Here is a 14,759-nt window from a genome sequence, read left to right as displayed (position 1 = left end):
TGAAACAAGATTTTGATTTAGAGATTTATCAAAGATTATACGGAAAAATTGAAGAAAAAATCGAAAAATTTAATTATAATATTAATATTACAGAATACTCCATAAACTTTAATGAGGGAATTCCCACAGAACTTTTTGAAGCAAAATTACAACATTTATTGCCATATCAGAAAAATAAAATAGAAATATTACTAAATAAATATGACAATATTTTTGCAAAACATAAATTTGACATTGGGCAGGTTCAAAATAATGAAGCTCAAATTAAACTTTTAGAACATAAATTTGTTGCAAAAAGACCCTATAGATGCTCGATAGAAGACCAAAAAGAGATAGAATTTCAAATAGGACAATTATTAAAAGCAAATTTAATAGAAGAATCATCTTCACCTTTTGCAGCACCTGTTACATTGGCTTTTAAAAAAGATGAAGGATCTAAAACAAGATTGTGCATTGACTTTCGTGAGTTAAACAAATTAATTATTCCTGAACCCCAACCTTTTCCTTTAATTGACGAGATTTTGACCAAAACAAGGAATGCTAGGTTCTTTACTACTTTAGATATAAATTCTGCTTTTTGGTGTATTCCAGTTCGGATAAAAGATAAATACAAGACAGCCTTCGTTACCCAAAGTGGTCATTGGCAATGGAAATGCTTACCTTTTGGGCTTAAAACATCTCCCGCAATATTTCAAAGAATTTTAAGTAATATTATCAGGAAGCATAATTTAAATTCATTTTGTATAAACTACATAGATGACATTTTAATATTCTCATTATCATTTGAAGAACACTTAGACCATATAGAAAGACTTATGAAAGCAATTATTGAAGAGGGATTTAGGCTCAAACTTCTAAAATGTAATTTTGCAAGAGAAGAGGTTAAATATTTGGGACACATTGTGGGACACAATTCAGTTCGTCCGTTACATGATAATTTAATATCGATCAGAGATTTTCCAGCACCAGACACGAGAAAAAAAGTACGACAGTTTTTGGGAAAAGTAAATTTTTACCACAAATATATAAAAGATTCAGCTAGGTTATTAGAGCCACTACATAATTTACTTAGAAAAGATATCAAATTCCACTGGTCTTTAAGCTGCCAAACAGCTTTTGATAGGGCAAAGAATATCCTCTGTTCTGAACCTATACTAGCCATTTTTAACCCAAATGCTCCTACAACTATATATACAGATGCTAGTGTTCTAGGAATTGGTGCGGTTCTGAAACAAAAACAAAGAGATGGAGAAATGAAACCCGTAGCATACTTTTCAAAAAAATTGAACAAATATCAAAAAAATAAAAAGGCTATTTTTTTAGAATGCCTGGCAATTAAAGAAGCAATAAAATTTTGGCAATACTGGCTAATGGGAAGAAAATTTCTCGTTATTACTGATCATAAACCCCTTGAGGGAAGAGAACTTCGTACAAGACCAGATGAAGAATTAGGAGATATGACACATTTTCTTTCACAATTTGACTTCGACATTAAATATGAACCTGGAAAAGAAAATGTAGAAGCAGACTGCCTTTCTAGAAACCCAGTGTTGGAAAATATGAAAAATGCAGAAACATTCATAAGAACAGTAAACCTAGTCACATTAACTGAGATAAAACAAGACCAAAATAATAATCGACAAGTTATAGATACAATGAGAGGAACAATTTTGAACCAAGATATATTTTATAAATTAAGGAAGAATGAAAAAAGAATAATTTTATCCAAAGATTTTGGAAAAGAGTTAATAACAAAAGTTCACAAATTTTATGGTCATATTTGTGCTGGTAAAGTAACAAACAAAATTAGAAATTTTTACTACATTAAGAATATAGATTCACTAGCAAAGGATATCTGTCAAAAATGCGAGATCTGCTGTAAAAATAAAACAAGAATCGGTCCAAAATATGGTCTTCTGTCACAATTGGGTCCAGCAAAAGAACCTTTTCAGATAATGTCCTTAGATACAATAGGAGGATTTGGTGGCAATCGTTCGACAAAAAAATACCTCCACTTACTTGTAGATCACTTCACCAGATATGCGTTTGCAGTTACTTCTAAAAATCAGACCACAGATGATTTCATAAAATTAATCGCCAAAATTCAAGATAAACACCCCATAAAAACATTATTAACAGATCAGTATCCAGGAATTAATTCCAAAATATTTAGAAATCATATGAAACATTTAAATATTCAATTAATTTTTACAGCAGTAGACTGTCCATTCTCGAATGGATTAAATGAAAGACTTAATCAGACATTAGTTAACAGAATAAGATGCAAACAAAATGAAACTAGAATTCGAGCATGGACAAAAATAGCTGAAGAATGTATAGAGGAATACAATAAAACAGATCATTCCGTAACCGGATATAGCCCAGAATATTTGCTTTTTGGAAAAGCAGATCCGATTGTTCCCGAGGAACTGTGTGAGACAACAAATGTATCAAAAGATAAAGAAATATCCTATAAAAATTCGGTACGACATCATGAATATAATAAAAAACTGTATGACAAAAATAGAAAATCCTATGAATTCAAAGAGGGAGATTGGGCATATGTAGAAAATAAATCAAAACTAAATAGAAAAAAACTTGACGAAGTAAGAGTAGGTCCATTTCAAATAAAAAAACAAATTTCAAATACATTATATGAAGTAGATATTGGATACAAAAAGAATGATATGAATTATTTCCATATTTCAAAATTGATGCCTTGTGATAAACCATATACTTAGATGGTTTATCATACCTTTTTGGTAGGGGGATGTAAAAGTAAACCTATGTTTATTTTAAGTGAAACAGCAGGGCTTAGTTATTTTTAGTTATTTAAAGTTTTAGGTTGTATGACTGTTTAAGTTTTATTGACATTGACATATTGTAAATTGTATGGTACAATTGTCAAATTACTTAATGGCGTAAGAAATAGCATTGTTCTTGATTCTCTTTTTAGGTTTGTATATTTGTTAAGTTATTTTAGTTATGTTATTATTGTTAATAATTTATATTGTAGAATTTTAACGATAATAAACTCTTTTTAGACGAATTCAAACTGCTATCTCTTCACATGAATAAGGGTATGATATTACACTATATATATATATATATATATATATATATATATATATATATATATATATATATATATATATATATATACAAGAATAAGAAAAAAGAAGTACTTGTGACTCGTTTGGAACAAATATATAACTGTTTTGGATGGGTTGGAGTCAATAAAAGGGCTATTGGTTAACTATTTTTTTAATCTCGAGCTTTCAATTGTGTTTACAATTATTATCAAGAGCTAAAAAAGACAAAATATCTTACAAGCTTGAACTAAAAAGAAAAAACAATTTTTGTTAACTTACCAAATAAAAATTAGTTTGGTAAATAAAAAATATATATATTATGGCTAATAGTGATTCGGTAGGGGTCCTTTAAGAACAAAATTATGTCTTTAAAACAAGGAAGACTACCGGCCGGATATCAGAGGTCTCTAAAAGTTATCGACTCATGAAGCTGGACAGCCTTGTAATGTAATTAATAAGGCACAAAGAAAAGAAATATGGAATAATTTTATTGCTCTGCGCTCTCACGATGAGCAAAATTATTATTTGGCTGGTTTAATTATGGTGTTTCCTGTATAGCAAAGAAGGCCTTGTCGAAACGAGAATACTGCCAGTTTCCATGAGGCAAGTTATGCGTATCGAGCAAAAAATAAAATAAACTATATAAAGAAAAGCCTTAAACAAAGAGGTGCAACTCCTAAGAACAAACATGGAAAGCATAGTGAAATACATAGGAAGCTGGATGACTTAATAAAAGGTTTGGTATATGACCACATTAAAAGTTTTAAGGGTCTTCAGAGACACTATAGTCTGAAAGATACAAAAAAGACTTATTTACCAGAAGAGCTCACAATCAAATAAATGTTTAAATGTGTTTAAGGAAAAGCATCTAAGTGCTAAAGTCTCAAATTAAACGTACAGAACAATATTTAATTCAAGGCATTTAGTATTGCTTTTGGATGCCCCAGAAGTGACACATGCGCAACGTGTGATGAATTTCAAATTAAGCTTAAAAATTTGAAGTGTAAAAAAAAACTGAAGCGTTCTATTCAAGGAAAAGGCGAGCCAAAAAATCTGCAAAAAAAAGCAACAAAAAGGAAGCCATCTGCAATTATTTTCTAAAAAATGTTTCAATTCCAAAAATTTCCAACGATGTGTACTATAAAAGCCAATTGTCTATGTATGCCTTTAAACTACATGTCCTTTCTTCTGGTCAGTCTATTTTTTATACCTATTTTGAAGGAATAACTGAAAAAGGTTCAAACGAAGTTACGTCTTTTCTTATCCATTCTAGCAATAATTACTTACAAGACCATGTTGAAGAACTGCAAATCTTGTGTGATTCTGCCGGAGGACAAAATGAAAACTTTACTATTTTTCGATTTATTCATTTTATAGTAAACAACAAAATTCATAATCTGAAAGAAATAAATATGACATTCTCTGTAAAAGGACATTCCTATTTGAAGTGTGACAAAAATATAGGATTGTGGGATTTAAAGAGCCCCTTTGAGGTCCCGGAAGAGTTTGAAGAAGTCATTCGGCATTTCCTATCCAAACCATCGCCGTTTGTTATAGTGAGTGTGTCACAAAACATAATACTAGATTGGAAATCATTTTTAGAAACAATATATTTACAAAAATGCCCATTTAAAACTCATAGTTAAGTCATTCTTATTTTTTTTATGTGAAATTTAAAATATGTTGTTTAGTCGCTTAACACTCTGACTTTCTATTTCTCTCTTTTTTATATATGTAACAAGAAAAAGTTATTTATCATATTTTGTTTGATTCGTGTGTAAACTAGGATTAATTAATATGATGAGGTGGTAAATAAATCGGAGTTCTCATATTACAACATAACTTACCTCCCATGCATCGTCAATCTCGAGCTGTCCATTTTCGAACCCATTTTGCCTAATGCTTTTTGCAAACTCTATCACTATGTCATCTGTTATCGGAGCTTTATACTTAGCCCAAGTAGTCCAAATTGGTTCCTTGATCATTTTTGGATTTGGATAACCTAGTTAAAATTTCAGTATATAGTTGCCATATGTGTAAATAGTTAATAAAAATAGAATATTTTAATATTTTTGATTCTCTTTGGTGGCTGATTTTAACCATATTTAGACATTTAATTAATATATATATATAACAATATCCAATTCTGATGTTTAGTCATATTGTTTCAGCATGTTTCTTTAGATTGTTATTGTTCTGAAGCTATTTAGATTGTTACTTCATATTTTCCAAAGTCTTTCTCTTCGCATCTTGTATTTCTATGGTCTATAGTACAGGATGTCCACAAACGCTTTTTACAAAAGAAAACTTACAAAAAGTAGTTAAAACATTTAATCACGGTATTGGAAAAAGAGATTATATAGACTGGCAGACCATTGCAGAGATTTATATAACTCATTGATCATTATTGTATCTCTTTTATTTTAACCTTATTCTTTCCAATACCATATACATATTCCTTCTCTCTCTTTTTATAATTTTCCTATAACCTTCAAATGATTTATCATCGTTTCCTTGCTCTTCTTGTTTTAGTTTTTTTTTTTTTTTTTTCATGGTTTTTATTTTCACCTCTTTGTTTCTTTGTCAACTCTTAAGGGTTGTCCAACCAATACAGTTTTCTTATTTTTACCCTCATAAAGATGATTGATTACGTCCAAAATTATTCATAAAAGTATTTTTCCAAACATTTTATTTTTATTGTAGTTTATTTATCTAAAATTGTATAATCTCTACATGTATTTTAAATATTGTTGATAATTTTGTCAATAAATAATCTAAACAAAAGAGGGCTCTGTCAGTCTTCCCGAAGTGTATCTGCTAGTTTTGTTTATTTTTAATTATTTTAATAAGATAAATCTTCTAAAACTTACAAGCCTTTTTGTTCATCCTGTACTTCATTTTCTATGACCATTTCGTAGGTTATCATTTTTGTGATTAGATTTAGAGCAGTGCTAAGCAGGTTTATTCCTCTGTAATTTTCAGGTATTATTTTATCGTCTGTTTAATTGTATGAGGATACTTGTTTTTCTGTGTTTACCATGGAAGCCATATATTGTAAACCGGTAATATTGCAGCCAGTTGACTTATGGTACATCTTCCATTCACTCATAATACCCGTTCCAGGATTCTGGAAGTAAATCAAGCAAGTCTTTGCACCTTACTTAATTTGTGGACGATACTTTCAGCTGCATCTTTGGTCACCATACCACTAATCCATATGTAATTATTGGTTTAACCACCACGATATAAATCCAGTATAACATATACTATTAAGGCTTAGACAGAATCGCTTTCAAACCGTCTTTCTAGTAAATTTTATGATTTTGGACATCTGTGGCTTATGTTATGTTAAGGTCAATTCTATATATACAGTCAGAACCTGTTACAATATATCTCCGACTGATCCATTAAATTTGTAGTGGGCTAAGATGACCAGGTCATCCGCATAACTCAGGATATAATGTCTGCCGTTGCTGAGACTAGCTATCAACCCATACATATCCCACAAGAGAGGAGATAAGGTTTTTTCTGCGGACAGCCTCTGGTCACTTATGCTGTCACTGCATCCTGCAGTAACTTGCAGACATCGAATAGCTCCTTAGAATGCAGTCTATGCATCTGCAGCTTGTTTTGTCTATTCCTTTTAGACGAATCATCCTTGTGATTTCATTGTAGGGCATATTTCTTCTGTATCGAAAAATGTAGAAAACATCACTCCTTGATTTTTCAGAATGTACTCATCCTCTGTGCGTAATGGTACAGTGCCGTTTCCGCAGAGATCCTGTTCATTGAGCATACTGTTCCTGAGGTATCGAACTTTCAACCAATGCACTATCTGTAATGTGCTTATCATTTTCGATGACCATTTCGTAGGTTATCATTTTTGTGATTAGATTTAGAGCAGTGCTAAGCAGGTTTATTCCTCTGTAATTTTCAGGTATTATTTTATCGTCTGTTTAATTGTATGAGGATACTTGTTTTTCTGTGTTTACCATGGAAGCCATATATTGTAAACCGGTAATATTGCAGCCAGTTGACTTATGGTACATGTTCCATTCACTCATAATATCCGTTCCAGGATTCTGGAAGTAAATCAAGCAAGTCTTGCACCTTACTTAATTTGTGGACGATACTTTCAGCTGCATCTTTGGTCACCATACCACTAATCCATATGTAATTATTGGTTTAACCACCACGATATAAATCCAGTATAACATATACTATTAAGGCTTAGACAGAATCGCTTTCAAACCCGTCTTTCTAGTAAATTTTATGATTTTGGACATCTGTGGCTTATGTTAGGTTAAAGTCAATTCTATATATACAGTCAGAACCTGTTACAATATATCTCCGACTGATCCATTAAATTTGTAGTGGGCTAAGATGACCAGGTCATCCGCATAACTCAGGATATAATGTCTGTCGTTGCTGAGACTAGCTATCAGCCCATACATATCCCACAAGAGAGGAGATAAGGTTTTTTCTGCGGACAGCCTCTGGCCACTTATACTGTTACTGCATCCCGCAGTAACTTGCATACATCGAAAAGCTCCTTAGAATGCAGTTTATGCATCTGCAGCTTGTTTTGTCTATTCCTTTTAAACGAATCATCCTTGCGATTTCAGTGTAGGGCATATTTCTTCTGTATCGAGAAATGTAGAAAACATCACCCCTTAATTTTTCAGAATGTACTCATCCTCTGTGCGTAATGGTACAGTGCCGTTTCCGCAGAGATCCTGTTCATTGAGCATACTGTTCTGAGGTATCGAACTTTCAACCAATGCACTATCTGTAATGTGCTTATCTAGCGGTTTTTCTAAAGTCTTCAGTACGAATGACATACTTATCGCTCTCAGCGACTCAGCTTTTCCTGTCCAGTTTTGCTAGGTCTGGCCATTAAATCCACTCTAATTACCTTTTATACGTTTGGTATGTACTCCAGTCCTAAAATAGCCTGTTACATCATACATATTTTTTTGTGAAGAAAGTAATTCTCTTATGACCGGGGTGATTTATATGACTCAAATAAATTTGTTGTCCATTTGATTTTGTCCTGGTTTACCACTTCTTGTGCCATATGCTAGTTTTTCCTAGAACAATGTTCCATGAATCCAGTCTAGTCTTCTCCTATGTGTCTACTGGTATCAGTTTTATTTTTTTTTTAACTCTATACAGCCTTATCTTATCTGCATATCTATCTCCTTGATTATTTTTTATCTTCCCAGTTCCTTATTATATGCAGTTAGAGCTTTGAGTTAATCGTCCCACTGATCTGATTTTTGGCGAAATTATATTTTTGTCTGACTCAGTCCTTTGACCTGTCGTCTTTTTAACCCTGCCTAAACAATATTCCATATTGTCCAGAATTGATATGCTTCCTAGTTTATTTTATGAGTTTTTAATAAGTTTACTTGATAGGCTCATTACCTGTTATTTCAAAACAGATATTTTAAAAGTCTGAACAAGACATTTCATCTTACACGTGCCATTTTTTGAATAGTTCGGTCCACGTGAATCGTGGTCGCTATTATATTTATTAACCCCTGTCGATGTTAAGTTACGAAAGTTGGTTTGTTTCCTACTTTGTTCCCTAGTACGTCTAAATCACGTTCCATAACAACCTGTGCCACAGATATGAAGGACAGCTATACAGTACTCTATGCTCTTTATCTTTATCGTTGTTAAATCCCTGACACAAATGTTCATTAACGGCAGTGATAGACCTATAATTTTGCCCTTGTAAACCCAAGGCTCTTGTATCAAAGCTACATCAAACCATCTCATAGCAACCGTAGGTTTCTGCCGAAGCTGTCTTACTATGATAGTTTTGAAGAATACCTTTCTAAGTATTTAATACACCTTGAAATGAGCAGATGAGCAGCATGATTGTATTAGCTTTTTTCCCGACGACGCAGATGAGAACAAGGGGCGTTTTTTCTTAATATTGGAATTGGCTATATTTAAGTTTGCTCCCTCCCACAGAGCCTCAATAGTCCCCTTCACCTTACTAGTCTATTTTGTTGTATACTCGTTAGAACAAATTACTCTCAGGGTCCCTGGGCTAAACGACGTTTTATGTAATTTTAGAAGTTAGTTCTGACTTGCAACAGGAGCCTCATCCACTGCTTGTTTCAATTTATTGAGTTGTATATTTTAGTTAAGTATTGGGATGATGTCTGTGCTTACATCATCCTGAATACTTTTGTATATGACCTATATGACCTAGTCTGATTTGTTGCAGGGGCAGGGATAATAAAACAATTTCTACACTGTTCGACCTGTTCATAGTCCAATGTTAAGCAGCCAAAAAGGTTGTTTTCTTCCGACTTTGCGTTTTGTTCCTATTTTTCCCTGAATGACCTACCGAAGTAAGCGTTATTTAGGTCCTCTCATTATATGAAGTATTGGACCTTTCTCATTTTGATGGTGTTGATTAATTCTTACTCTTTGTGCATGGTTTCTAGCAGCGCAGATTCGTTAGATATCTGTGCTGACCACGGGATTTTAAACATGCGCTAATAAAGCTTTTGCGTGCTTTTTCATTATAGAAACAGAAATTTATCATTGACTCACCATTGCCAATAAGTACATCTTTGTTATATTTTTGTTTAAGTTCTGGTAGAATAGTCTTCCCGATTCGAACATTGAAGTCTCCCATTAGTATATTGCTGCCATTTTTCGAGTTAGTAACTTAATCTCATTATTTAACATTAAACTTAGTTTTGGAAAAAAATATAATAGGATAATATTAAAAGAAATTAAACTTACCATTTGGTTTTCCTAAATAAGTATTTACAGCATGTAAATGAGATTTTTTGGGATCATTACCATAATATATCACATATTCCAGGATGTTCTAAAAAATATTGAATATTAAAAATGTTAAAGATACAGTATCAAGAGATGTTTTTTACTGGTATTAATCTGGTAATTTTTAAATCGTATTGGCTTCTAAGTTTTATTAGTACTACATTCTTACGTACTTCGTGTTTTATACATGCCTTCTAGTGGCGAGATACGGGCAAAAATACAATAACTGACAAGGTAGTCTTTACAGTAGGGGTCCAGGCCTGTGGACGTGAGGTAATAGTGAAAAATTTAAGCAGACGTGAGGTAATACTAAACTTTGGTTGCGTCGGTAGTCTGTTGTCCAAAGCGTTCTGGGTATGATGCTGGTATAGTTATAAAAAGGATTCAGGCATCAAATGCTCGAAAATATTTTTAGCTCGTAATAATAAAAAGATATTTGCCTACATAACAAATATTATATAGAAACGATGTCTCTAATGAGATAAAATACTACAGAATTAAGCAGAGTCTCCGTTCGGATTTTCGCTGAGGTTTATTTCAGGAGAATCACCATTAGAAATTATAAAACATTTGGATAGGGTCTTGGAATGCTGGAAGTCTTGCAGGTAAAGGTAAAAAGTTAATAGATGCGCTTAAAGGAAGAGAGATATAAAGAACTTACATTTAAGAGACGAAGCAAAAAGAATATCGAGCGAAAGAACTGGATGAAGGATACAAAATATGGTATGTAGGGAGAAGTAAGACTAGAAATGGAGTTGCTAGAATTTTGATAAAGGAATAAAAGAGGATGTAGTAGAACTTGTAAGAACGAGTTATATCATAATGTCAACGAAATTTATACTTGATAAAGGAATGATGAATTTTGTGTATGTTTGGTCAGTAGGGATAAAAATGAAACGAAAGCTTTTTATGATCAATTGCGAGATATGTTGCTTCCATAATATTGCAGTCATAATAGAAGGTGATTTTAATATACAGGTAGATAAATTCAAAATTGATAGAAGTAATACATAGAGTACAAAGCTAGCAATAATGCTTGAGTTGATATTTTCGAATCAGTAATAGCACTAGGTAAAACGATTGTTAGCACATGTTTTCGATAGGAAAAAAGTTAAGACAAAATAATTCTCAAATAGACTATTTTATGATAAAAAAGAAACCTGTAAGACTATAAGCTAACAACATAAGTTACTGGTGCTGGAATTGAAGTCAGAAGTTATACGAAAGTAAAATAGAAAAGAATGCAAATATAGCGGTAGAAAAAACTAAAGCAGAAGCGTATACAAAGCTACACAATATACTTGATACCAGAGAGGGAAAAGATGATATAAAATACTTGAACATATAGCAAGGACCAGACTAAAGAAATAACCAGAAGAATAAGAATGGGGTGGGGCTGCATTCGGAAAACTCTCATATACTATCAAAAACCAAAAAATACCTTTAAAATTAAGAACGAAGGTATTTAATACATGCGTCCTACCTGTTCTGACATATGGTGCCCAGATGTGGACGTGTACCAAGAGCAACTTAGATAGAATAAAGAAAACTCAAAGAGACAAATGTTGGGAATATCGTTGAGAGATAAAAAGAGGAACGAGTGGATAAGATGCAAAACCGAAACAACAGACGCTGTCGAACATGCATTAAAATTAAAATGGAAATGGGCTGGGCATAACGAAAGATATCATGATGGAAGATGGAATAAAGAAATTGGCGCTGGAGACCATATATTGCAAAAAGGTCAAGAGGTCGACCGCAAATGAGATGGAAAGATGACATTGGGCAAAGCGCAGGTCCAATGTGGAAAAGACAAACAGAAGACAGAGACAAATGGAGACACATGGGAGAGGCCTATATTCAATACATGAATAGATTTTGGGCTATAGATAGATAGCAAGGACACACAAGATTTGAGTTAAGGTTAGATGTAATCAAGACAAAAATATAATAATTATTCACAAAAAGGATGGCAAAAGCTGATGGAAAAATTACTTTGACAGTTTATTAAACGAAGAAATTGGTAGAAAACTAAGTGCTCCAACGGAGACAGCAACAGCAATAGTCATAAAAATAGGAAACGAACAAAAATTGTCAAAGTAAGAAACGAGAAGGGTCGTCAAGCACGTCAAAAAATAAAGAAAGGTAAAGCAGTTAGAATAAATGATATCCGTCGGGAAGTGTGGATAGAGGTAGGAGATACATGAATAAGTTGGCTAACACATTTGTTTAAAAAAAGTATGGAAATGAGATAAATGCTAGACGAATGAAGAAACAGAAAATTAGTACCTGCTTACAAAAACAAAAGAAACGTTTAACAGTTCACAAACTTCACTTCCACTATTTCAAATATTCGAGAGAAACTTTTTATAAACATTGGATCTGTATCTTAAAATCTCCGAAGAAAAATATTTTAGTGTCTCTTTCAATAGAATTTATTTATTTGCATCGGAAAGTGCCGCTAGCAGATTAATATGTTTATTTACCCACAGTAGTGCCCAACTTCTGGATATTGTGTCGTCCCAGCTAGGTTCAATTTACGTTACAGAGTCATAAAATTGTAGTGAAACGATATTACTAATAGAGAAAAACTAAAAGAGAAAATATTTGCTGGTGCTTAATGCATGCTGATTGTAGAAAGTATTGAAAAAATTTAGGTAACAGACTAGAACGATAAAGCTCATAACGAAAAAGGTTTAAAATTTAATAGGAGAAAAGCAGAGTATGAATATTCACTCAAATATGGAGTTCCTGCTACAAATAAGATGATAACTGTGGATGTTAAAATGAATAAGAAGAGTAATTTTTTAAAAGTATCCAGTATCGGTATTTCAGATTAATAGAGATATAGATGAAGATGCATGCAGTAGAGGTAGAGCGGTTCGGATAAAATAGAAGGACACGAGTGGTGCTAAGTGAGAAATGTAATTAGGGAAGCCGACCCTACATAGAGATAATTTCATATACAGATTCATATATGTAGGGATAAATATTAGAAATAATGATGATATGCTTTAATGTTAACAATATTCTCTGTTGTACTTTTGTAAGTTTTCTGTGTAATTTATTAAATAAAAATCGTACCTGATCTCTATTGATATAGGGCGATTGAACCTTTGATATAAAACACACTTGATCTTTTGAATCGTCCTCATTTTGACTCACAAACAATGGATTCTCTTCAGTTAAATAAATATAAATACCCAAAGAGTTTAACCAGTATCTCTCAGCCACAGCATGATTGTCGTCCTTTCTGCTGATATAAGGCTGTGATTGAGAAATGATCATGTTCTGTAACGGCCACGTTTGGACACGCCTCTGTGGCCCCCCATACCATTGTGTGGAGGCACCTGGAAAAGCCGTGGAGTAACAGTCTTTAAGTACCTCTTGCGTGTTGGTGGTGGTCGATATGACTGACAGTGCAGTGCCAGTCAGAAGTCTAAAAGCGACATCAACATCTCCTACTTTGCATAGGGGAAAATCGCTACAACTGGCATTCTTACCAACGCCAATTGTACCGTAGAGTTGGCTTCCTAGATCATCTGCAATAAAATAAGAAGCGATATAATAATTAAATTGTTAGATACTGAATGTACTAAAAGCTCTTATTGCGGCTTAATAAACTTAAAAATAAATTATGTAAGACGGCAGATTTTAATTTTGAAATTTTCATTTGGGCATTTAAATTTTTATCCCTTGCAAAAGAGGAATTGAACACCGGGTTTCGTATTTTGTACGCCTCAATTATCTCAGAAATGAGTATATATAACATATTTAAAACTTTATCCAAATCAGGACGCAGAAAGACTGCATTAACTTAAAACAACTGCATCTTTACGGGATAATAAATTCAATCCATAATATAAAGAAAGGTTGCTCTAAGAGTTGTCAGATGACGTTGTTGATAAACGTATCGAGTTTGCACATGGGTAACTGTTACGATCCAAAATTTTTAAATATTGTTGGTTTGCAATGATGCCACTTTTGTTATTAATGAAAATGTAAATCGGCATAATTAGATATTGGTTTCATAAGAATCCTTGTTGGATACTTGAACACCACATCCAAAATCCATAAAAACGTAATGTATGGGACAAAACTGTCATTATAGGAAACTTAAATGGTCCGTCTTATCTGAGTTGATTCAAAAATATCCAATGCCACTGGCTTCCTCTTCTTCTTTTTCCTCATACTTTTTAGAAGGTAAAATGCCTGCTGAATCTTCGGTATTTCAATTTTATTATATTCTTCTTTCTTCTTCTTTTTTGTACCCATCTGCTAATGGAACTATTTTGTACTGTCTTTTAATGTTGTTATTTTGTTCATTTTTTTGTTGTTGTTGAAGCGAAACTTGTAAGTGAAGTGAAACGTTGTATTACTTTCTTTCTCTACAGTAAAATGCTAAGGCAAGCATCACGGAACTAGCGCTACAAGATGGCGTCGTTACGGTTAGCGTCATAGAATGTCGGTTCTTGACATTGATTCACTACTCTCGATCAATTCGTTTCTAGTCATTATAATATATTTACTCTAAGCAGGTTTCAATTGAAAACTGCATGAAAAATAACTAACAAAATAGACATTAAATGAGAAGTAAAAGTATAGATTGTCAAAATTAATTATGTCATCCGATTAATAAGAACATTTAATCATCTCTTTAAATTTTTATACTAGTTCTCGTTTTAAAATAATTTCATATAAATACAATGATTATTTTTAAACATATTATTTAATTTATATCATAACTAAATTTACTCTCAAATGATATTTAGTTATATTTTATTATTAATATTTGGTCTGAATTTGACAGGTCTGTAATAAGTAGGCAACGTATACTTATACAATACGTTAACAGGT

The 14,759-nt window shown here is 32.5% G+C and overlaps 1 protein-coding gene across 1 annotated transcript; it reads right to left on the bottom strand.

Annotated features, from left to right (window-relative positions):
* Window positions 1-4,918: 4,918 nt before the first annotated feature.
* LOC140431948 (myogenesis-regulating glycosidase-like) lies at window positions 4,919-13,444 on the bottom strand (the record flags this gene model as incomplete). The annotated part of the gene is made up of 3 exons (XM_072519815.1): window positions 4,919-5,094; window positions 9,861-9,948; window positions 12,987-13,444. Coding segments are annotated over 3 exons (722 nt in total), but the record flags the coding sequence as incomplete, so codon positions are not given.
* Between the last annotated feature and the right edge of the window lie 1,315 nt (window positions 13,445-14,759).

The sequence above is a fragment of the Diabrotica undecimpunctata genome, unplaced genomic scaffold, assembly GCF_040954645.1.
Source record: "Diabrotica undecimpunctata isolate CICGRU unplaced genomic scaffold, icDiaUnde3 ctg00002328.1, whole genome shotgun sequence".
Lineage (NCBI taxonomy): Eukaryota > Metazoa > Arthropoda > Insecta > Coleoptera > Chrysomelidae > Diabrotica > Diabrotica undecimpunctata.
This window is presented reverse-complemented; position numbering and strand designations above follow the sequence as displayed.